At 36.0% G+C, this 23,649-nt stretch overlaps 1 protein-coding gene across 8 annotated transcripts in view; it reads left to right on the top strand.

Moving 5' to 3' along the window:
* LOC311074492 (CLIP-associating protein 1-B) overlaps positions 1–23,649 on the top strand; it is a 73,503-nt gene that overhangs the window by 13,857 nt on the left and 35,997 nt on the right. For 4 of the 8 annotated variants that reach the window (XM_084101155.1, XM_084101154.1, XM_084101152.1 and 1 more), the window contains exons 1-9: positions 13,393–13,542; positions 14,697–14,825; positions 15,222–15,298; positions 16,077–16,169; positions 17,231–17,376; positions 20,099–20,234; positions 20,603–20,673; positions 21,308–21,367; positions 22,520–22,597. In XM_084101155.1, coding sequence (XP_083957281.1) covers positions 13,506–13,542; positions 14,697–14,825; positions 15,222–15,298; positions 16,077–16,169; positions 17,231–17,376; positions 20,099–20,234; positions 20,603–20,673; positions 21,308–21,367; positions 22,520–22,597 — 827 coding nt within the window. In that variant the 5' untranslated portion in view covers positions 13,393–13,505. Of the gene's footprint in view, positions 1–545; positions 644–1,483; positions 1,549–6,013; positions 6,094–7,630; positions 7,738–13,392; positions 13,543–14,696; positions 14,826–15,221; positions 15,299–16,076; positions 16,170–17,230; positions 17,377–20,098; positions 20,235–20,602; positions 20,674–21,307; positions 21,368–22,519; positions 22,598–23,649 lie in introns of those variants that run through there. The other 4 variants (XM_084101151.1, XM_084101150.1, XM_084101157.1 and 1 more) reach the window with 3 other exon arrangements.

The raw sequence follows: 23,649 nt of genomic DNA, 5'->3' as shown, positions 1-23,649 counted from the left end.
TTTCTTTTATGCCAAAAATCATGAGGATATTCAGTAAAGATCATGTTCCATGAAGATATTTAGTAAATTTCCTACCGTAAATATATAAAACATGTATTTCTGTGAGTGAATGCTGCACAATCGTGAACATAAATGAACAACTTTAAAGGAGATTTTCTCAATGTTTCGATTTTTTTGCATCCTCAGATTCCAGATTTACAATAGTTGTATCTCGACCAAATATTGTCCTATCCTAACAAACCACACATCAAAGGAAAGCTTATTTATTCAGCTTTTATATGATGTATACATCTCAATTTAAAAAAAATTGACCCATGTGACTGGTTTTGTGGTCCAGGGTCACATATTGTGCTTGTTTGATTCAGTATGTTTTAGTTGAGAGGATTCAGTGATTATTTACCACAAATGACTCTTATTTCACATAATATTTAAAACAAATCGTGGGCTGTATACTGTGCATTAAGCAGTTCTTTTGAACATAGTTATAGGAAGATCAGTGTAAATGAATTTCTTCTAAACGAATAAATAAATATGTTCCTCCTCAGGTTCGAGACGGCGCGATGAACTGCCTGGTGGAGATTTACAGACACGTGGGAGAGAGAGTGAGGATGGATCTGGGGAAAAAAGGACTGCCACAGTCACGGTAATAAAACCACATTACATCCTCCTGTAGTCAATAACTTTATCCATTAAAACTCATCTTTGATCATCAAAATGACATATTTAAGCCTTTTTTTCCTGTGAAAATAATTTCTTCATGCCTTAAAATAGCTTGAATGTAACTCGACACCCTTGCTTCGTTTAGTATACGCGGACTCATGAATATGCAAATTAGCCACGCCTCCACTCACTCATAGCAGCTCGGATTACCTGATCCACTCGCTCTACTATAGTAAACACGACACAATGGCAAGTGTTAATGTTAGTGTTAATGTAAATTCAGCCATAAATGTTTGAACACAGTCTTCTAAACAATCTTCATCAATCGTCATAGAAAGTCAGTGGAGTAAAGCTCCGCCCCCTTGTGACAGGATTGGTCACATGTTTGTGACAGTAGGAAACGGGCGTTTTTGAGACTGTCTTTGGTTCACTGCAGTTCTAAGGATAAAATACTCAGCAATGGTGTCGACTTATGAATTTACACATGGTTTGTCTTAAAGCATATTAAAAACACCACATAGACACATAAACAACATTAAAAGCTTGATTATTATTAGATGTATAGATATAATTATTATTAAAATCATTGCATCATGACAACATTTTACAAAACATATTTTCTTCAATTGATTTATTTAATTTATTAAAAATGTATAATTTATCCCTTTATGATTTATTTTGGGATCACACATTTCATTTTTCTCAGCTGTTTTCTGTGTTAGAAATAAAATAGTGACAGTGTTAGTGTGTATTTGTGTTTGAGTTATTCTTTTTTATAATGTGTTCAACCTTGTATTAAGCGTCTCCTGTTTGTTTTGTTCAGGTTGAATGTGATTTTCAGCAGGTTTGATGAAGTCCAGAGGTCTGGGAACATGATCCTGTCCACAGGTGAGTGATCTGGTGTTCGATGTGATGTGTGTGTGCAGGGACAGATGCTGTCGGCTTTAAATGAAAGGGATGAAAGCGTGTTCAGGTGCTATATGAACTTACTGGGACATTAACTGAGGTTTCTTCTATGTGTGTGTGTGTGTGTGAATTGCTCGCTGGAGAGATTGTTCCTGTTGTTCAGCTATTGTGTCCTCGCTGCCCCAGTTTCATTGTGCGCGTGATTTTGTGTGTGTGTTTTGTGACCGTAGTTTTGGTTTCGTTCGAGACGGTGGAATGTGGAAAGACTTCGCCCATCAGCGTTTCACAGTTTACAAAACAGGAATACGTTTTCCCGTTCTACAGTACATTATGCATATGAAAGAATACATCCATATGCATTTAAAGACAGATTCAATCTAAAGCATATAAATGGCAGAAGTGAAGACTGTTCAAGTGTCAAGCACCCACAGTGTTTCGTGTCAATCATCCTATAATTGCACCCTGGTTTAGTGCATTAGGCTGAGATAGATTAACATTGAAGAAACTGCTTGTGTTTGTGCATGAGAGTGTCGTGACACAGCAATATTTTACACTGTGTTTTTTTTAAACCTGTTTTATAGGGCTGAGTATTGACACACATTTCACAATTCGATTCGATTTCGATTCAATATTGATTGTTTTGGATATCAGGTACAATACATGGCAATCTCTTAACTAATGCTGTAAACTAATGAGTCAGTTGTAGCCTATAGGCTTCATTCACTATAATATTGAAGGTAAAAAATTAACTGATTTGTATACAAACACTTAAATTACACTTATTTATTTTTATAATAGTAAAGTTATATGAAATATAAACATTTAAATGGTGGCTGTCATAAAAACTTGCCAGATTTATTCAAACATGCATTAAATATTGAAGAACATAAAAAATTATAATGAATATGTAATATGGTGCATATATTTAGCAAAATGCTCCTCTCTAGAGTTAATTTTTCTAGCTGACTAACGAGTTTATGGTCACTGGATATGGTTTTTCTGAGGGAAATGTGATGTTACATGACATTGTTTACTGACGTCTTTCCACTGTTGAAACACTGATTGAGCGACTCCATGTCACATGATATGGACTTTGATAAGTTGTACTCTATCTTTTAACACACTTTCAGATGCTCATGTTTATCTCGTGCTGTAACTGGTGTTATTAATGCGGAAGAGAAGATCATGTGCTTCTCTAGAGCTGAGCCAGAGCGATCTCACGCCACAGTGACAAAACGACATTTATGTTTTTGAATTTTGTAAGAAAATGGACGTAATTTGAAATCTGAGACTTTGTTTCATATCAATAGTAACAAAGCACAAAGATTATTGAGATTTATTCGATTGGATGCGTGCTACAATGTTACATTCATTCATCAACTGAAAACAGGATCACTAATCGATTCTTGGGATTTAAGAATCGATATCGGTTTGTAAAATTGAGAATCGATTAAAATCGAGAAATCAATTTTTTTTTACCCAGCCCTAGTGTTTTATCATCTGTTAGGTGAAAATCAAGCATCTGAATAGTCCTAAATAGGGTTGTCAAATCTACTACCGGTACTGAAATTGATCCTGAAATTTTAACTATTATATGTGACGATTCCAGCATTTCTGCAGTACCGGGTATATTTGTTACCCGCTGATAGGCAAATGCTCCAGTGTGTGTGTGTGAAGAGCGTCAACGGTTTCTTTTTACAACATGCTTTTGATGTGGTGATCATTGTAGCCAATCACAGACGTATCTGTTGAGCGCATGAACACAATAGCCAATCAGAGGCGTTTAAGTTAGTTTTTGTTAAGTTTTGTTGGTGCTGCTTTAGTGTTCTTCATACTTGCAAATATTGCCAACAAAGTGTAAACATAATGTAAATAAGAGATTCAGATAGATCTCAGTAAGCAGGCGCTGAACGTAAGTGATTGACAGCTTCAGTGATTATAAAGGGAGTGCTTTGTCCTGAATCTCCGGGTTGTGTAATTTTGATGTGTGTTATGCAGCTGTACGGCTCATATTCACAATCAGTGTCACCCATCAATGTGTTGCAATGCTGTATAAATGTGTTCGTTGTGGTTTTGAACATTCAGTGCTCTCTGAATTACAATAAAAGGCCAAACATGCCAGCAGCATTTATTTCCAGGCCTGTTTAAAGGTTAACGGCATTACAGACACACAGCGGCCCCTGTAAACAAAACACACTTCAGAGAGAGACTTCAGCCGAATACAAGCCATCACAGACACGAGCCGCGTCCTGAACAGTATTTCGTTTATACACATCAGTATTTTTGTCTTGTTTTCCAGTACAATCTTAAATCAAGATATATTTACTTGAAGCAAAATGATATTTATCAAAAAAATTTATCAAAATGAAGTGAGTTTATGGTTTAAAGGTAGCCTGGAAAAACCCAGACAAACTTCCGGCAAATTTAGATTTGCTCTGCAAGTAGTCTGGCAAAGAGCCCATTCAAGCCGATTTCTAATCCGTCCAAATCGAGGCACCAATCAGAAACGTTGGGGCGGGCTTTACACAATGACGATCGCTCTGATTGGTTTTAGGTCTATCCAATTGCGCCCAGAGGCATTTGAGCGACGTCCATTGGTGATGCCCCTTTGGAAATGAGTTATTAATGAAGCTTTGCCAGACCATAACTCAGTTACTACTGAGAATGGTCTGGTTTTAACCAGGCTAGTTTAAAGGGGCTATATGTAGAATTCAGAAACCCGTATTATTAGTGACACCGGTGGCCGTTAAGTGAACTGCAGCAGCTCTTACTGCTCGTAACATACAAGAGACTGAACGTGATTCAAGACGCGATATACACTCAGTGAAGATCTTTTTCATTCTTCTCTTAGGGGTAAATAGCTTTGCAGTGATATACTGTTAACGAACATCCCAACGCCGTCCAATGCTGAGAACGTCTTTAGATGAATATGTAAATATGTGCTGATCTTTCCTCTCAATAACAAAATAAACACACAGAAATGAGAAAGCATCAGTTCAGAAAGCATCTGATCATAGTGATGTGTGTGTTTACATCAGATCTGAGATTCACCGGCATCATGTGGACAGATGAGCTCATTAAAATTACACTGTTATGATAGTTTGATTATATTTTGATTCAGGCTGTTCAAGAGGAAAATGTTCCCGTTATCACCTTTGGCCCCGTTTACACCTGGGATTTACATCTCAAATGTGACCACTTGTGATCAGGTTTCTGTCTTTAAGGGAACGATCTATTAGAGACTATACACTATATAGATCTGGCTTGAATGAAACCATTAACATTACAGTACAGAACGGCTCTTTCAGAATATTATCCTGAACATTGTATAAGCATTCGTTCGTTTCATGTGTCATTGAACGGATGAGAGGCTCTCAGGCGAAACGTCACATGCTTTCAAATCTCTCAGAGAGTCCTTCACATTAAAATCAGTGTACAGCATAAAGCATAAACTCACTTCATTTTGATGCATTTTTCAGAAAACAAGACTCAATATCTCATGTCATTTTGCTTCTCAAGTATATGTATTTTTAATTTTTATTTACCAGAAAGTCTGAGCTGCTGTTTTCCATACAGTGAAAATGGATGTTGATTTATTTTGACTCCAAAATGGACAAAAACACAATAAAAGCATCATAAAGTTACATATTGGATTCATAGCTTACATAAAATAGTGACTTGTGAATGTACAACAGCATGAATTAACAAGGCTAAGCCTAGTACCATTGATGCATGGCAATGTTTTTCTTCCAACATATTGGACTATATAAAGGAATGACTATATAAGGTTTTTTTCTTTCTTTCTTTCTTTTTTTTCATATTGTTAAATTATGGATAATATGTCTGTTGCTCCCCCGTCCCTGTCTGTTTGTTTGAATGGATATTATTTCTAAAGACAATAAAAAGTTGATCACAAAAGCATCATAAAGTTGCTCCATTTGACTCGTGCACTATATTCAGAGTGTTCTGAAATCATATGATGCTTTTCTGTGAAGAAGACATTTAAGGCTCGTTCACACCAAGAACAATACCTATATTAGCATCCACACCAGCGCACAATATCGTTCTGTTTATTGAATTATATTATTATATTATATTTGCCGTCTGCCGCTTTAAATGCTTGATGGATTTTTTTGTTGTTCATCAGCTGGAAAAAAAAAGTCGTTCCTCTGTGCCGTTATCGTTATAGTTGTGGCGTGAACTCTGCTATTCTTTTATAATTAGAATGATATTTTAATACTAGGCTAAATCTTAAACATAATAGTTATCAGTCCTTGTTGTAAACAGACTTTTTAATCACTGATGCTCTTTCACTCCATCAAAGTTCTGAGATGTCATCGTCATTTATGCTCAGATAACAGATTTGACAGACTTTTAATTTTTGTGTGAACTATTCCTTTAAATGTGAGTGAGGTCAGCAGAGAGGGAGTCGCTGCAGATGCAGTGTGTGTGTGTGTGTGTTCAGTCACAAGACACAGCAGAGCTTCACTTCTTCAAATCAAGCCTCCGTCATGACAGCAGGGGACGGTAAGATCTCATGAACATTTCTGCATTTAGTTCAGCAGCGTGTGTGTTTACCAGTGTGCATTAAAGATGTTTGCAAGGGTTTGTTTCTGTGATCTAATGCATGTGAGGATCCAGTGTTTCAGGGCTTCGTCTCATAGTCGCCCTCGTTTCTATTCAGGTGCGAGTTTTAGCATCTTCTGAACGTCTTGAGCTCATCTCGTGTCTCTTAAGCTGGATGTTTCTTCAGCTCATATGGGCTGCAACTTGGAATCAACATCGTTAGCATATTAATGCTGTTTTAACGGCTCGTTTGCTGGCTCAGTTCATGTGAGTTTCACGTCTCAGGTATCTGAGGTGCTCTGAAGTATTCATGATCATCAACTCAATATTTGATACTCTTACTTTCACACGACTTCAGGGTCCTGGGATGTGTTTGTTCTTCACGTTTAGGGAGTTTCTGATAGCATTCGCTACTCTCACATTCAGGCTTTTCATAGGAAAATGATCCCGTTATCACCTTTGGCCCCGTTTACACCTGGGATTTACATCTCAAATGTGACCATTTGTGATCAGATTTCTATCTTTAAAGGGACGGTCTTGGATTTTGTGACGAACATAACATGCATCAGTGTAGTGACTTATATAATGCACAAAATAAAAATGCACAGCAAAGTTTGCACAAATCCCCTAATATACTGTGTAGTAATAAATAATAAATATATTTATTACTTCATATATAAATCCCTAATATACTGTGATTGCTTGTCAGATCACATGCATTTCTGACCGTCTGTTGCATAACCCGCTTACACTAGTATTACAAGTTAATCATCTCATTTTTTTTTTCTTGAAGGTCATAACTTTTATTAAAGTCAGTTGCATAAACTTTTTTGATCTAATTTTAGATCAAAACGATGACTAGACAGTCTTAACATCGTGCAAATTGAACATTTTAGACCCCATTAACACTTGTGGTTAGATGTTTTATAGGATTGCAATAGTTCTACTTCTCTCAGAAAATTTGAAAAAGTTTTTTTAGAATTTTAAATCTTGAATATATTTTAAGTATCTATTATCAAATTTAATAACTCAAGTGGATTGCAATATTTATACTCATCTGAGGAAATTACTAATACTCTTGAAAAGTGTTTATTTTAATTTTAATCAAGTTAATACAAATGTAGTTTTAGATTGAATTTGTAAAAATGGGTCATGAATATCTTCAATTAAATTTTAATAATTCATGTATAGTTTTCACCATGAGCATAGCCAAAGAAACTGGCACAAACAATTCTATTTAATGAACTGAGACAGATTTTCAAACCAGATGCAAGTCGAGTTAAACACTAAAGTTATTAGCATTAAAATTAGTGCTAGTACTAGTGACTTTTCAAACACACAAATAAAATCCGTTTTAAAACAATAGTCAGTTAAAATCGATTAGAGTTTGTCTCGTTGTGCTTCATAAACAGTGACTGTAATGAAGAGAAAATGAGCCTCAGTTTCCTCCGATGTTTGTGTTTTCAGCTGAATGTTGCTTTTGTCCTGCATTTCTCAGCTGCCAATTAACATGCCTGCGGTGAATAGAAGCCTGTGCTTGTGAATCAGAGAGAGACGGGCATCAACCTCAGCATTAGATGTCCGACACCATGAAATCTAACGGAGGTTTGTGCAGTTTAATATGGTCTTTCTGCGCTGTTTCAGGAAAGAGAGCGTGTGTTTACAGCGTCTTGTGTGCGTTTCGTAAGAGTGAAAGTGTGTGTGGGACTCGCATTTTGAGATCAGCCCACACGCACACACTTACTGCGCAAAAATAAGCGGCTTTGGATTGGACACACCGCTGAAATAGGACACTTTTTTTTTTTTTTTTACCTCTGGTCGGTCAAACTACTCGTCACTTCATGTGAAACACTTTAAAAGTAGGTTAGAGAATAATTTGTCTGGAAAATGAGAATTGCTGATCAGATATTGTGTGTGTTTTTGCCTTAAAGGAGGGAGAAAGATCACTTTGTTTGATGTGTTCATGCACTGTAACATCTGCACACGTGCAGATAAGGAAGATTTTGGGTGATTCACACCAAAGTCAAATGATGAAATTATATTTTGAATAAACAAAAGGAAACTATATTTGGGTCAATGACGTGACGCCTAAATTTTCTGTCCGATTGCATTTTTTCAGGCAAAAATGGGTTTAAATGCATAAAAAGATACTGTATATTTATAGTACCTCTCCCATGTATGTACTCACTTTAACTTTTAAAAAACCTTTACTTATTTGTTATTTTTTTTGTTATTTAAAGTGTCAAAACATCATGTGGTGCGACCGTCCGGCCATAACTTCTGTTTTGAAAACGTCTTTGAAATTACTCTGAATTTATTCAAATTTATTTTCTGCACTATTTGGCATGATTTCCAAAATGTTTTGTAATCCTTTAAAAAAAATTCTAAGCATTTGTATTTATATTTCCATCATAATATACAAACAAACTTTGTCCGATGATGTCCATTTTATGAAATATCATGTGGTGCGACCATCAAGGAACTACCATTTTGGGACTTATATGTTGAAAACTATTCAAACACAGGAAGTTACATCATAAACCAATTTACCAAGGACCCATGGAAGCAGCAAGCAGGTTTGTAATTCTCTCAAATTGGAAAAAAAATAAACCTTTGTAATGGTTGGTATGTAGTTTGGATGTCATGTGGTATGACCTCAAAAAAAATGTAATATTAAAGTTATTTCTACAAATATATAGTTTTATTATAAATTTCATAGTGACCTTTTTTGGCAAGCTAGCTTGTTTTGTTTAGGTGGCCAATTTTGTGCCTGTAAATTATGACTGAATTTGAAAATATCATGTGGTGCGACCAAATATCATGTGGTGCGACCACTGCAGACTGTTTTCCATGATAGATATAGGTCCTAGATTGGCAGTTTTATGCTTTTATATTCAATTGACGGTTTATATAAAAAAAGTACTTTACTTTAGTATCATTTGGAATAGATTTTTATGCAATTTGGGATCTTTTTTTATAGATTTCAGACAGTTTGTGTTTACTCTTTGTACAATATGAGAAAAATGCACAAAAAAACATTAGAGCATGTAATTTCAGTTTAGTAATAATGCATTTATTAGTAGTGTATTTATTATTGCCTATTTATTTATTTAAAACTAGTTTAATCTATTTTACCAGATGCCACTGCCAAGCGAAAAAATTCTAACTCTGCAGCAAGAGCAGAGTACCTTGATAGGAGAAGAGTGAAATATTATTACAGTTTAAAATATCTGTTTTCTATGTGAATATATAGTAAACTGTAATTTATTCCTATGATTGATCAAAGCTGAATTTTCAGCATCGTTACTCCAGTTTTCAGTGTCACATGATCCTTCAGAAATAATTCTAATATGTAACCCTAGACCACAAAACCACTCAATGGGTCAATGTCACATGGGTAATTTTTTTGCAATTGAGATTTATACATCATATGAAAGCTGAATAAATAAGCTTTCCATTGATGTATGATTTGTTAAGATAGAACAATATTTGGCCGATACAACTGAAAATCTGGAATCTGAGGGTGCTACAAAATAAAGTTGTCCTTAAATAAATAAGCCTTTAAAGTTGTCCATTTATGTTTGCAATATTGCTATATTCACTCACAAAAATAAATGTTTATAAATTTATGGTAGGACATTTACAAAATATAAAACATGATCTTTATTTAATATCCTAATGATATTTTGGAATAAAAGAAAAATCGATAATTTTGACCCATACAATGTATTGTTGGCTATTGCCACAAATACCCCGTGCGACTTGTGACTGGTTTTGTGATCCAGGGTCACTAATGATTTGCTGCTTTAGAAACATTTCTGATTATTATCAATGTTCATATTTTTTTTGGAAACTGTGATACATTTTATATGTCAGGATTATTTGATGAATATAAAGTTCAAAAGAACAGCATTTATTTGAAATAGAATCTTTCGGAACATTATAGCCTGCGCCTGAATGTGACACTGAATGTGTCCTTGATTAATAAAGTATTAATTACTTTAAAAAAACTATTGACCCCAAATGTTACCTGTATACAATACTTTTATGAAATAATTTATATCTATAACATTATTATTTGTTAGAAAGAAATTCTAAGTCAAGTTAAATTAAATGGTGCACTTGTGTTTGTGAAGTGATTTTTTTTTTTATAAAAGTGAGTTTATAAAATGTTTATGTTCAGGAAAATTCTGTGAAATTTGTATAAAATCTGGTTTAAATAAAAAAAATTGTATAAAATGTATTGTTCATTGATCTCTTTAAATAGATTTTTAACTATATAAGGTTTTCGTGTCATTTGGAGCGACCACTTATCATGTGGTGCGACCAATAAAAGCTATCACTGTATTAAATTTAAAATAAAATATCTTATTTCTGTGGCTGAAATATGAATCACTGATACAGTATGCTTTAGTAAATTATATTTTTAAAACATTTCTATCAGTTTTATGCGATTTACAGGAAAAATAAGTCTGTTAACTGCATTTTAGAAGGCGACTGAAACTGAAACAAAAATATGAGATCATTATATACAAAAACTCAAAAGAAATTCAAATACTCTGTTTTTAAACACTTTAATTACTGAGAACATACATTAAAAAAATACATTTATGTTAAGGAAATTAATTAATTTTAAGATAAATCACGGTCGCCCCACATGACATTTTTTAAGCCTATGGACAATTCATCTAGATGAAAAAACACTAAAATCACTTAATTTAATTTTTTTATTTGAATTTATATGTACACAACATTCTTAATGATTGAACAATTGCAATATATATTGTTAATTTTCGTATTTTAAAATTGGCCTGTTGAAAATCCTTATACGTCATTGACCCATTTAGGACCATTGCATTTTTTTTATTTTTTTATTATGGCTGTTTTCATGACAATTAAGCAGATTTCATCTTCAAATTCTCATTAATGTAATGATAAAAAATGCTGTATTATTTAAATTAAGTGTTTATAGATCATGCATTATTGTTGTTCCGTTTGCATCTTTAGTCAGATCAGGATTATTATTGATAACTAAATCTAAAACGATGATGAGTTTTCTGTGAACTACACCATAAATGTTGAAAAATGTTTGGTTATGTAACATCCCATCAGTCAGTTTCTCACATTCCTCTCGTTCGGTCTTAATGAGGATTATGAAGTTGAACTTCCTTACAGACTTTAATACAGCATCAGTCACTTTTTATGTCAGAGGTCACGTGTTTTAAAACCCAAAGTTTCTGCACTTTGGTTTCAGCCGATTATCTGAATCACAGGCTCAGGAATCATTAGTCAGGATGATCAGTGTGTGGCGTCAAACACTGTTTGTTGTGAAATCTGGCCTTGAATCACAGGATCAGGACAGAATCTGTCTAATCAGCACGTGTTCTGCATGCAGAGATGATCATTTACTCATATGTTGATAATTTGTGATTTAGATTTTTCTACCGATCGTATTTGTGAATCTGTTATATAATGTTTGTTGTATCGTCAGTGTTCTGCCCCCTGCTGGCCTGCATGAGCATCTGTGGATGTATATGTATTGCTATTAGACCACAATATTCCTGAATGATCTGATTTCTTCTCTATTTTATTTTAACTTATAACTAGAGCTCTGATTACTTGTTAGACTGTTTTAATTTCAGCTATGAAGCAGCTCTACAGAAGACAATGGTATCATTATTCAGGTCAAATGTTGTTCTCATCGAATAGCATCTGATAATATTACTGAATATTAATTGTCTTTCTATCAGAAACGCGTCCATCAGTGTGTTTTCGATGTGTTGTGACTCCTTAAAAGTGCTGAGTGTTCTCAGTGTGTTCGTCAGCGCGAGGTGATGACATCACCAGGAGTCATGATGATGTCATGCTTCAGTCAGCTGTTTAGATGAGACACAAACTTCTCTGTGTGTGTGTTTGTATAGGGTGTGATATTACTATACTGTACTATTAATATTTCTGCAGTATGCAGTATACATGTTCATTATGTGAATTGTCTGTTCACATGGAATAGTACCTACTTCTCTTGTGCAAAATGTGCTGTTCATGTTCAGTGATGAAGTTTATCCCACAATGCAATGCTCTCAGATTGATTTGTGATGAATAATCCAGGACTGATATCACCAGTCATATTTAACCTCTCCCTCTTTGGATCAGACTTCCAAAGGTTAAAGATGCTATGATTGATTTTAGATGTGTTGCTAACTTACACTAATAATAATAATAATAATAATAATAATACTTGATTTTAATAATGAATGATTTTGTTATATTTATGATTTTGTATTGATTTTTATTATTATAATTAGCACACCTCCATAACTTTAACTCTCCTTCTCTCTAAAACCATGCCCTCTAGAAACTAATAATAATAATATTGTGTTTTAATTATACTTGTGATATTTTTAAATTACACTTTTATTCATTATTATTAAAATTAGCCTCCATCGATTTGAATCATCTCTGCAAAACACAGCTCTCTAGAAATTAATAATAATTATTATTATTAATAAGTATATTATTTTTTAATTATTTATTTATTTATTTTTATGAAATATTTTATAATTAGTAATTTATAAAAATAAATATTTTTAAATAAATTGATTTTTTTTTTTTATACATTTAATACATTTTACACAAATTGGAACAGATATTTTATTTTAATTATTACATTTTTATTATGAGATGCCAACTGGACATTCACTGAATTAATCATGCGCTGAAGTGAGGTCATGTGACAACATACTGAAAAGTGTATTATTACATACTGCATACTGTTTTGTTTCGCATACAGTCTAAAAAATAGTATGCAGTATGCTTGTAGTAAGCAGTATGCTTGTAGTATGCAGCATGCATGTAGTATGCAGTATTACTATAGTAAGCAGTATTATTATTGTAGTATGCAGTATGCATGTAGTATGCAGTATTATTGTAGTATGCCGTATGCATGTAGTATGCAGTATAATTGTAATAAGCAGTATTATTATTGTAGTATGCAGTATGCATGTAGTATGCAGTATTATTGGAGTAAGCAGTATGCATGTAGTATGCAGTATTATTGGAGTAAGCAGTATGCATGTAGTATGCAGCATTATTGTAGTAAGCAGTATTATTGTAGTATGCAGTATCATTGTAGTATGCAGTATGCTAGAGTTTCATTGTGAACGCAGCCCGTGTGCTTGGCCCCTCCCCCTGCTCTCCTCCACCCAGCGATCTGTGGGCGGGGCTTCATCAGTTATAGATCAGCCCATCATCCTCCAGTTCACACACACTCACACTCACACACACACACACACACACACAAACGGAGGCAGGGAGGGGTCGAGCTGCCGGTGGAGGCTGTGTCAGAATGAGGCAGCGTGGGAAAGCGTGACGATATGTTGAGGAAGCTGGTGTGTCGGAGGATCTGTGCCTGTAAGTGTAGCTATCTGTAGTTCAGGAGGAATGATAGCAGCTCACATCTGTCTGTCTCTCTGCGCTGTGTGTGTGTGAAATCTGATAACTGTGATTAAATGCTGCATGCAGACCGTGTGTGTGAGTGTGTGAGGTTTTGCCTTCACAACCTGCGTTATGGAACCTCTCAATAGTCTCTGCAAGGAAAACTGCTTGATAAAAACATTAAATAACGTGAGTGAAAATATACAAATTCAGGCGGGGTTTGTGAGGGTTTAAAGGACAGAAAATGCATTTTCTTGGTGTAAAAATAAGAATTTAAAAACGAATGTGTGTTTATTGGGTTGTAGTTTGCATTTTGCATAAAAAATTGATCCCAGAAATTAGATGACAATCCTTTTGGTAGCAGTTTTCGAGTGTATAAACGGTTGCATGCTTCTCTTTTAGGGGTCAGTCAAGGGTTTGGGTTAGTATGTTTATTTAAATGAAACATTAGATGTTTATGGTATGTCCTCGTATAGATAGCTGGATAAATATGCGTGTGTGTATATGTGTGTGTGTGTGTGTGTGTGTGTGTGTGTCTGTTTATTTCCCTGGAGGTTTCTGGAGTAGTTCAGAGCACGTTAGACCGTCCACAGTGAAGGATTGTGGGAAAGAGGTGTTGACATTAATGCATGATGAATAAGGTTGAGGTGTGTATGTGTGCGTATGTATGAGTGTGTGTGAATGGGTGTGTGTGGTGTGTGTGTGTGTGTGTGTGTGTGTGTGTGTGTGTGTGTGTGTGTGTGTGTGTGCGCACATGTGTGTGTGCGTGTGAGCATAAATAATTTATGGCGATTGATCGCTGGTCTGGCAGATCTTGGTGCTGGTTCCCTCTCTGGATGGGAATCATCCGTCCACGCAGGGTTTTTCCTGAGCAAAGGAGCTGCTGCCCTTCAGAGCTACACTTACACACACACACACACACACACACACACACACACACGTGTATTTTTGCAGTGCAGCAAGAAATATAGTGCTTCACCGCAAGTGTTACAGCCTTATCTTGTATGTACACTTTTTAATATTTAGACCACTTCTGTTATTGATTGTTATTGATTTGAGTTTCAGAAAGGGTTTATAAACAACATTGCCTACCCTAGCTTTAAATAAGGGACTTCTCTGTCATTCCTCAGATAAGAACATTGAGGATGAAGATTCAGCGGATGGAGGACGTTCCTCGTCTTCCTCCAAAGGAGCATCATCGGTGCGTCGAACGGGATCCCTGCGCAGGCCGAGCTCCGCTTCCAGCAGCAAGAGCTCAGGTCAGAGGGACTCTCAGGGGTTTATGTTATTTTTTTTGTGGCATTTTTGCCTTTTTATTGGATATGACAGTAGCTAGACAGGAAGTGAGGTGGGAGAGAGAGCGAGAGAGGGGGAACGGGATAGGGAAAGGTTCACGAGCCGGGACTCGAACTCAGGTTGCCTGAAGCGCAGCGGCGCTACATGTCGACGCACTTGCCCACAAGGCTATCGGCGCAGACTGGGTTTGTTATTTTGATGAAACTGATAGGTTTGGTCTTCTGAATGGTCGATCCCAGGGTTCCCGTGTTTTTGTAATAAAAGTAATAAAACATTTTAATTGGATGGAACACCTATTTTTATGCACTTTTTGGGCTATCGCATAAAAACACAGGCCTTGTCGCTTCTCGTCTCCTCAGGTAAAGAAAGCTCTGGTGCCGGAGCTGTCGATGAAGAAGACTTCATCCGTGCCTTCGAAGATGTGCCGACCGTACAGGCGAGTCAGAAATGCTAATGCTATGGTGTCAACCACTGAGCTGTCAATCAAACTTTAATATTCAAATGTTTGGGGTCAGAAATTAATACTTCTGCATTCAGTTGATCAAAAGTGACAGTAAAGACATTTATAATGTTACAAAAGATTTCTATTTCAAATAAATGCTGTTCTTTTGAACTTTCTATTCTTCAAAGAATCCTGATAAAAATGTATCACCGTTTCCACAAGCTGTTTTCAACATTGATAATAATCATAAATGTTTCTTGAGCAGCAAATCATCATATTAGAATGATTTCTGAAGGATCATGTGACACTGAAGCCTGAAGTAATGATGCTGAAAATTCAGCTTTGATCACAGGAATAAATTACATTTGACAATATATTCACATAGAAAACATCAATTTTAAATGGTAATAATACTAAAATTTTTGATAAAATAAAAGTGAGGACAAGAGTAAAAAATCTTATAGACCCCAACATTTTGAACAGTAATGTATAAATGCAAAAGAGGTCTCTGAACTTATAAAGCAATCTTGATATTACTGTAGATACTGATGTTAGTTTGTTCATTTTTAGTAGAGAACTCTCTCATTTGTAGCTCTCTTTAAACAAAACTACTAGGAATCATCATTGGCACGTTTATCTGTCATGTGGAGCGTCTGTTGGGACGTCCTGTGCCGGTGTGAGAGGACTCTCGGTTCAATGGCTTTTCCATTAGAGATCTCTGGAGAGACGCCAGATTTCAGTGAGTTTGATGACGCTGTTGTTTGACTCACAGATATACTCCGCTCGAGAGCTCGAGGACTCCATGAACAAGATCCGAGAAATTCTCTCCGATGACAAACATGATTGGGAACAGCGAGTGGCTGCAGTGAGTCATCTCACACTTATTATGGAATAAAACACCTGATTGTTAACCATCTCTCTGGAATACTTGATTGTGATTGGTCAGTGGCATCATTCTTTGGTCAGATATTTGCATATAATGACACTAAAAACCTATTCGGACTGGGTTAGTTTTACAAGGGTAGATGGAGTAATGTAATTTTACCACAGGACGTCTGTAATATTAATGTACAATTCGCTAAATCCTGCTAAAACTAGCAGAAGTGGGAGAGTAACTCGATTTACACACCGCCGTCACCTTCCTGATATCATGTGCGCAAACAAATATAACTTATATTTATATATAAAACAGTTATGTCCGGTCGAATGATGTATTAATTAACTTCAGATTGGATTGTGTTGGTAATAGACACTTATCTATCGCTAAAAGATGTTTCGTGCCTCTAACAAGTGCTGTCGATCTTCTCTCTGATCTGAATGGTGTGTGTAAAACACTTTTGCCACAGACTCGTCCCAGCGTCTAGAACGCAACTGATGCTTTTTCAAGCGTCTCCATACTTGGAAAACCATGCAAAACTACTTTTAAACAGGAAATGACGGAATATTTACGTACATATTTACAGCGGGTCTATTCACACGGGATTAGTGTTACCTGAGGTCATTTTTCCGGACCTTTTTACAGAAGATAAAAGTTTTGTACTTTACTTTTTACGTTTTTATTTTTACTGACATTGTCCATAATGATCACTGAGATGCACATTCGGACGAGACTAAAATCACAGAAGCTCTGGTAATTATTACTTTACCCATCCTCTCCATGTAAAACTAGTCCAGTCTGAATAGGGCTTAAGCTGTATGGTCCACTATTTCCTATATAGCCACACTCTGTTTCATCTTACATAATATCCAGATCATTTACACACAGATCAATAGTTTGATCCATCATTTATTCTATAGTTTAAGAAGCAGGAAAACGTAAAGACAACTTGTCATTATTGCAAAATAAACCCTTTTAGAGTGCTAAATGTCAAGTATGTTTTGTAAAGAAATATTGTGACCGTAGTTCATGAATTGTTTGGTTTGCAGCTAAAGAAAGTGCGTTCTCTGCTGTTGGCCGGCGCCTGCGACTACGACGGCTTTTCCCAGCAGTTACGGCTCCTCGAGGGGTCGTTCAAACTCTCGGCTAAAGATCTGCGCTCGCAGGTGGTGCGCGAGGCCTGTATCACACTGGGGTGAGGACTTCTACATTCGTGCATTTACAGGCACACTATGCAAGATTTGTACCTTAATATAACAGCTCCGAAATCATTTCGATGGTAAATGAACTCGTAGTAGGGCGAATCATCCTGATAGCAAAGCAGGGGGGAAAACCAGCAATGCAAGTTTGAGAGGTGGCGCCCCGACAAATCTCGCAAGAATCACGACTTGCTTTACGGCACAAGGTCACATACATCAGCAACATATGAAGCAGCCTCATATGGAAGACACTAGCATTTCAGACGTGAATCATGGCAGAGTCGACGAAGAAGACGAAGAGAGGTCAGAAGAGTCAAGGAAAAGAAAACGACAGCTCTGTGTGAGTGGTATTTACGACAGTAACGTTAAATACAAGTACTCCACCGTTTGAGAAAAACGGAAACTGCATAGTGTGCCTTTAAGAGACGCTTTTATCCAAAACAACGGAACAAAAGCAATTTGTCATAATATACAATGGCAGGTCTATTAGACTGTGTTAGGAAGCAAGCTAAAGAATAGCAGACATTTATTGATATATTATATATTCATATGTAATGTTTAAATATATATTTAATTAATACTTAAAATTCTCACAATGATGAAAAGTATCAATAAAAATACTGAATCGTATTTATATATAATATTTATATTCATATATAATGTTTAAAATATATTCGATTAACACATAAAGTTCCTGCAATAATGAAAAGTATCAATACAAATATTGAATTCTATTTGTATATAATATGTACATATTTATATTCATATATATAATTTTTAAAATATATTTAACACTTAAAAATTTCCACTATACGTAAAAGTATCAATAAAAGTATTGAAATGTATTTATATATAATATGTATATATTTATATTCATATATATATAATCTTTAATATATATTCAATTAACACTTAAACCTCTTGCAATACTGAAAAGTATCAAAAAGTATTGAATTGTATTTATATACAGTATAATATTTACATTTTTATATTCATATATAATGTTTAAGATATATTAAATTAATACTTAAAAATCCTGCAATACTGAAAAGTGTCAATAAAAATATTGAATTATATTTATATAATATTTATACATTTACATTCATATGTGATGTTTATAAAATATTGCATTATATAAATATTATATATAAATATATTTGTATTTAATGTTTAAAATATTTTAAGTTAACACTTAAAGTTCCTGCAATAATGAAAAGTATCAATGAAATTATTGAATAATATTTATATATAATATTTAAAAATATATTTAATGGTTAAATTAATAAAATATGTTTGTTTTTAGAAAAATACTTAAAAGTACATAATCTCCTTTGATTGTTTTCTGTGATGTAAAGCAATCCTGTCCACTGATGGCGTTTAAATGTACCGTAACCGACCACAGTTCTCTATGAGTTGACGCAGCTGCTGGTGTACAGTATACCATCATCTCGCCCAGTTCTAGTTGCAGATAGACTGACTGCTGACTGGTGCTGACAGACTTACTGTAATGAAAAGAATCAATTAGTTTAAGTGGTCTGGTTTCAAACATTGGATAGATTCCAACACTGTAAGATCTGCTTCACTTCATGATGAGGCAGAGAGCGTGAAGGCATAAAGTGTGCATGAATACACTGATGGGCTCCGTCCCAAAACCTACCTCACTGTCTACATAGTCAACTACCTTAGCTAATGATATGATGCTCTAATAAGCATCAAATAAACACATATTGGGTAACATAATGCAAAATCCTCTCCAAAGGGTACATAAATGAGGTAAAGGGCCCTATCTTATACCCGGCGCAATGCAGCACCAAGCGCAGCGCAAGTGTTTTTTGCTAGTTTCAGCCCGACGCAATTATCATTTTCACGTCCTGCGCCACGTTGTTTAAATAGCAAATGCATTTATGCACCCATTTGTGCGCCCATGGGCTGCTGGTCTGAGAACGAGGTGTGTTCTGGTGCATTGTTGGTATGTTGCTATTTTGAGGCAACAGAAATAGACTGTGCCATTGACCAACTGAAACCTGGTCTAAAGTCAATGGCAATATATATATTATATATTATATATATTATATTGTTATTTAAAGAGCGTGTTAGTAATGTGCGCCTATAGGCGGGTCTACAACGCGCGTACACTCTGCTTATTACACACACAGTGACGCACAGCATCACACAAACATGCCAAATGTTTAAAATAAAAGGATTACAATGTAAAAGATTATAATTGTGTACATAAAGATATGGTGAATCCGGCTTGTCCCGTAGATGTTCTGCTTGCGCACTTTAACCTCGCGCACGAGCAGATCCGTTTGCGCTCTGGAGACGCGTTCGGCCTTTCCACTATCAAATTCCGTCATGTAATAGTGAATCCGCCATGGCGCGAGCGCATCTGGCATTTAAAGGGAATGGGAGATGAGACTCTGATTGGTTTAACGCACGTAAATCCCAAAACACACCCTTTACTCATTATGAGAATAGAGACAACCCTTTTAGACCATGCGCCGGGAGCGCCAACCATTTGTCCCGTCGTTAAACTAGCAAAAGTGGATTCGGACGCCCTAAGTGAACTTGCGCCGTGCGCTTAGATCTTTAAAATAGGGCCCATAGTGTCTTAGAAGGCAGCAGTCTCAAAATGCTCCCTACATAGGTGGTTCACTAGGTTTTGAAACTGATGTGAAGTGTTCTGTGTTAGTCTGATCTCTGATGTCTCTCTTTCAGGCACCTGTCATCTGTGTTGAGGAATAAATTTGATCACGGAGCCGAGAACATCATGCCAACGTTACTCAACCTCGTGCCCAACAGCGCTAGAGTTATGGCCACATCCGGAATGGCGGCGATCCGTCTCATTATACGAGTATGTTTACACACACACACACACACACACACACACACACATCGGCAGCTGATGTTCTGTGTAACGTGCAGCCAGGCTTGCACAGAGCGGCACACATAATCAATAGCATTGATCTGCATGTTTGATCTGTCTCGTCTGGTATCTGCACATATTCACAGTGGGTCAGCAGTTAAAAACATCCCAGACTGCTTCCTATCGAACCATTCTCCAGTCCGGATCAGTCAAAATCAGTCTCATGTATATAATAATTCTGAAATACACTTTCCATTTTAGATTCTCACAGATTTAACCGTAATATCCTGATATTACATATCTATATGTATGTATGTGTTGTTGTAGTAAATCTCTGTGATGTGTTTCTTTATCAGCACACTCACTATCCACGTCTGATTCCCATCATGACCAGCAACTGCACGTCTAAATCTGTGGCCGTCAGACGGTGAGGACACACACACTCACATACACACACACAAACACTCACATACACGCACGCACACACACACACACACACACACACACTCACATACACACACACACACATACACACACACATACACATACTCTCTCTCACACGCACACACTCACATAAACGCACACACACATACACACACGCGCACACACATACTCTCTCTCACACACACACACACACACACGCATGCACGCACACACTCACGCACACGTAGACATGCCCACACACACTCGCACACACATGCACGCACACACATGCACGCACACACACGCACAAACCCACACACATACACTCATAAACGCACTCACACACACACGCAGACACACTCACACACACTAACTCTCACACACAGGCACAAACTCACACACGCACTCACACACACACACTCTCACACACATGCACACACACACACGCACTCATACACACACGCAGACACACGCCCACACCCACACTCGCATACACACACGCACATGCACGCACAAACTAACACACGCAGACACACACACTCAAACACACACTCACTCACTCACACACACACAAACTCTCTCACACACACACACATTAAGACATTCTCTCTGATCTGAACCTGTTCTTTGACTTTCAGACGGTGTTATGAGTTTTTAGATCTTCTGCTTCAGGAGTGGCAGACACATTCTCTAGAGAGGTGAGAAACTACAGAGATCGTTCACCCAAGCGTCGGTCATCATTCACTCACGCTCATGTTGATCCAAACACGCATGACTCTCTTTCTTTTGTGAAACACAAACGGAGATGTTTCGAATAATGTAGTTGGTTGCTCTTTTCCTTCAAATTACAATTAATGGCAACTGAAGCGTTATTCACTTAAATTCGATAATAACCATTTCGTTTTACGAACCGGCTCTAATGATTCATTTAAGATATCTGACTCAAAAGAACAATTCGTTCACAACATTTTGTTACTTTTTTGTTATCGTACAACCAAGTGGGCAGAGCTAATCAAATAAACTCAAGTTGTGTTTTATTGTAGTGAATCACAATACATTCAGATTCAGTTTAATGTTCACTGTTCAACCAAATGATTCAGTGATTCACTAGAGTCAAAACTCACTGTGTAGCATTTCATGTCTCTCCATTGATAATGACTCGTATGAAGTGACATTTTTGTTTGTTTTTCAATTACATACTTAATCAGTTTTACAAATTAGTTTTCTTTTAATACCTCCTAAAATCTGATTAATTGAACAACAGCTTTTTATCACTGAATCATTTGGTTGAACTAGTTAAAACATTAAACAGAATCGTCTAAATGAACTGGTTCTTTTGAGTCGATTTTTGTTCAATTAATCATTTGATCCAGTTCACAAAACTCAAAAGTAGCCCTACTGAAAAGCCACTTTTTGTTAGTAGTTTAGTTGTGGTTTATCTATATTAAATGGCTTATAGCTTGACAAACTACAGTTTCAAATCGACTTCACTCTTGACTTTGAGCAGATCACTTGTTCTGCCCCATTTATGAAACCCGATGGCGATACAATGACTATCTGGATTCTCAGGAGAGGATCATCTTATAAAGGGTCACAAGCCTTCATGAGCTCATCAGAATCACAGTGACGTCCTTGATAATCCTGCATATGTTCGGCATGGCAGTGTCTGATCGGCTTCGCCAGCACTTCTGGGTTAATGGATGGAGAATCGTGTTTCAGGAGGTCTGCAGGGACAGCCGATTCATTGATTTGAGCTCATGTTCTGCTGTGGTGGAGGTTTGGCTGCTCGCTTGAATGGACTCACTGTTTTTATCACACTGAAACTCGTTTTTATCTTCTCTACTCTTCAGGAACATCGCCGTTCTGATGGAAACCATTAAGAAAGGAGTTCACGACGCCGACTCTGAGGCCAGATCAGTTGCTAGAAAGTGAGCGATTCTTCATATGTGCTATACGAATGAAATAAGCTCTTATGTAATCTACTCCTAATATCAGACACTATTGACACTTAAAAAAATAATAATGTAAATATCGGCTGATATCAATGTGGTCATTGATATGCTGTGCATCACACTTCTCTCTGTTTCCAATGACTCGATATTATTTTGTCTGCTAGCTGTAATCTGAGTGAATGTTTTGATCATTTTATCAGGGTTCATACAAGGTGCTTAAAGTACTTTTTGAAATTTAAGTCCTGGAAAACCCTTGAAAACAGCCATTTTTATGAAGAAATGCTTGAAAAAAGCTGGAATTATTGAAAGACTATAAATTTAAATGTATTGATAAAACTATATTTTCACACAAGATTAATGCTGCAGTCTATCTGATATAGATATAGAGGCATTTCGCATGGCTATGAGCGTGATATTGCTCATATACCGTAAATATCCAAGTATATGATACATCTTTTATTCTTCAAGTCAATCATATATTCATGGGAGAAAAAAACAGTTTGAATGAGGAAAGCGATATCTTTGCCATAGTATCCTTTCAGTGGTTGAAGTTACCGCAGTCATTGCATCTGCTGCACTTTATTTGTTTTATTAGTTTATTTTTATTGATCTATTTACCTTTTTTAGATTTTAAGGCGAGACACTACAGGTGAACAGGGTAACATTTTTAACTAGCAGATATCACCATGAAACTTTCCCAGTTGATTACCTACATTAAGATGAGAAAAAAATTTATTACAAGTTTTCTGTAATTTAATGTTTAAATATGCAAATTAGGCAATATCTAATTAAATATGCGCTAATTTGCATATATTTTAAAAAACGAAATCTGAGTATTGGATAAAGCCAGGTTAAAAATTATTTTTTCATTGTGTTCACATATTAGATGGGATTACAGAGGGATTTATGGATATCTACTTTTGTTATCCTGTAAATCAGAATATACTGTCAATAGCCATGTTTTTTGGAATAACATGTTATATAAATCAGGCTAGGAATAATATATTTACAAATCCCTCTGTAAATGT

The sequence above is a fragment of the Abramis brama genome (genome assembly GCF_963993115.1).
Source record: "Abramis brama genome assembly, chromosome: 23".
In the NCBI taxonomy this organism is placed as follows: domain Eukaryota; kingdom Metazoa; phylum Chordata; class Actinopteri; order Cypriniformes; family Leuciscidae; genus Abramis; species Abramis brama.
This window is presented reverse-complemented; position numbering and strand designations above follow the sequence as displayed.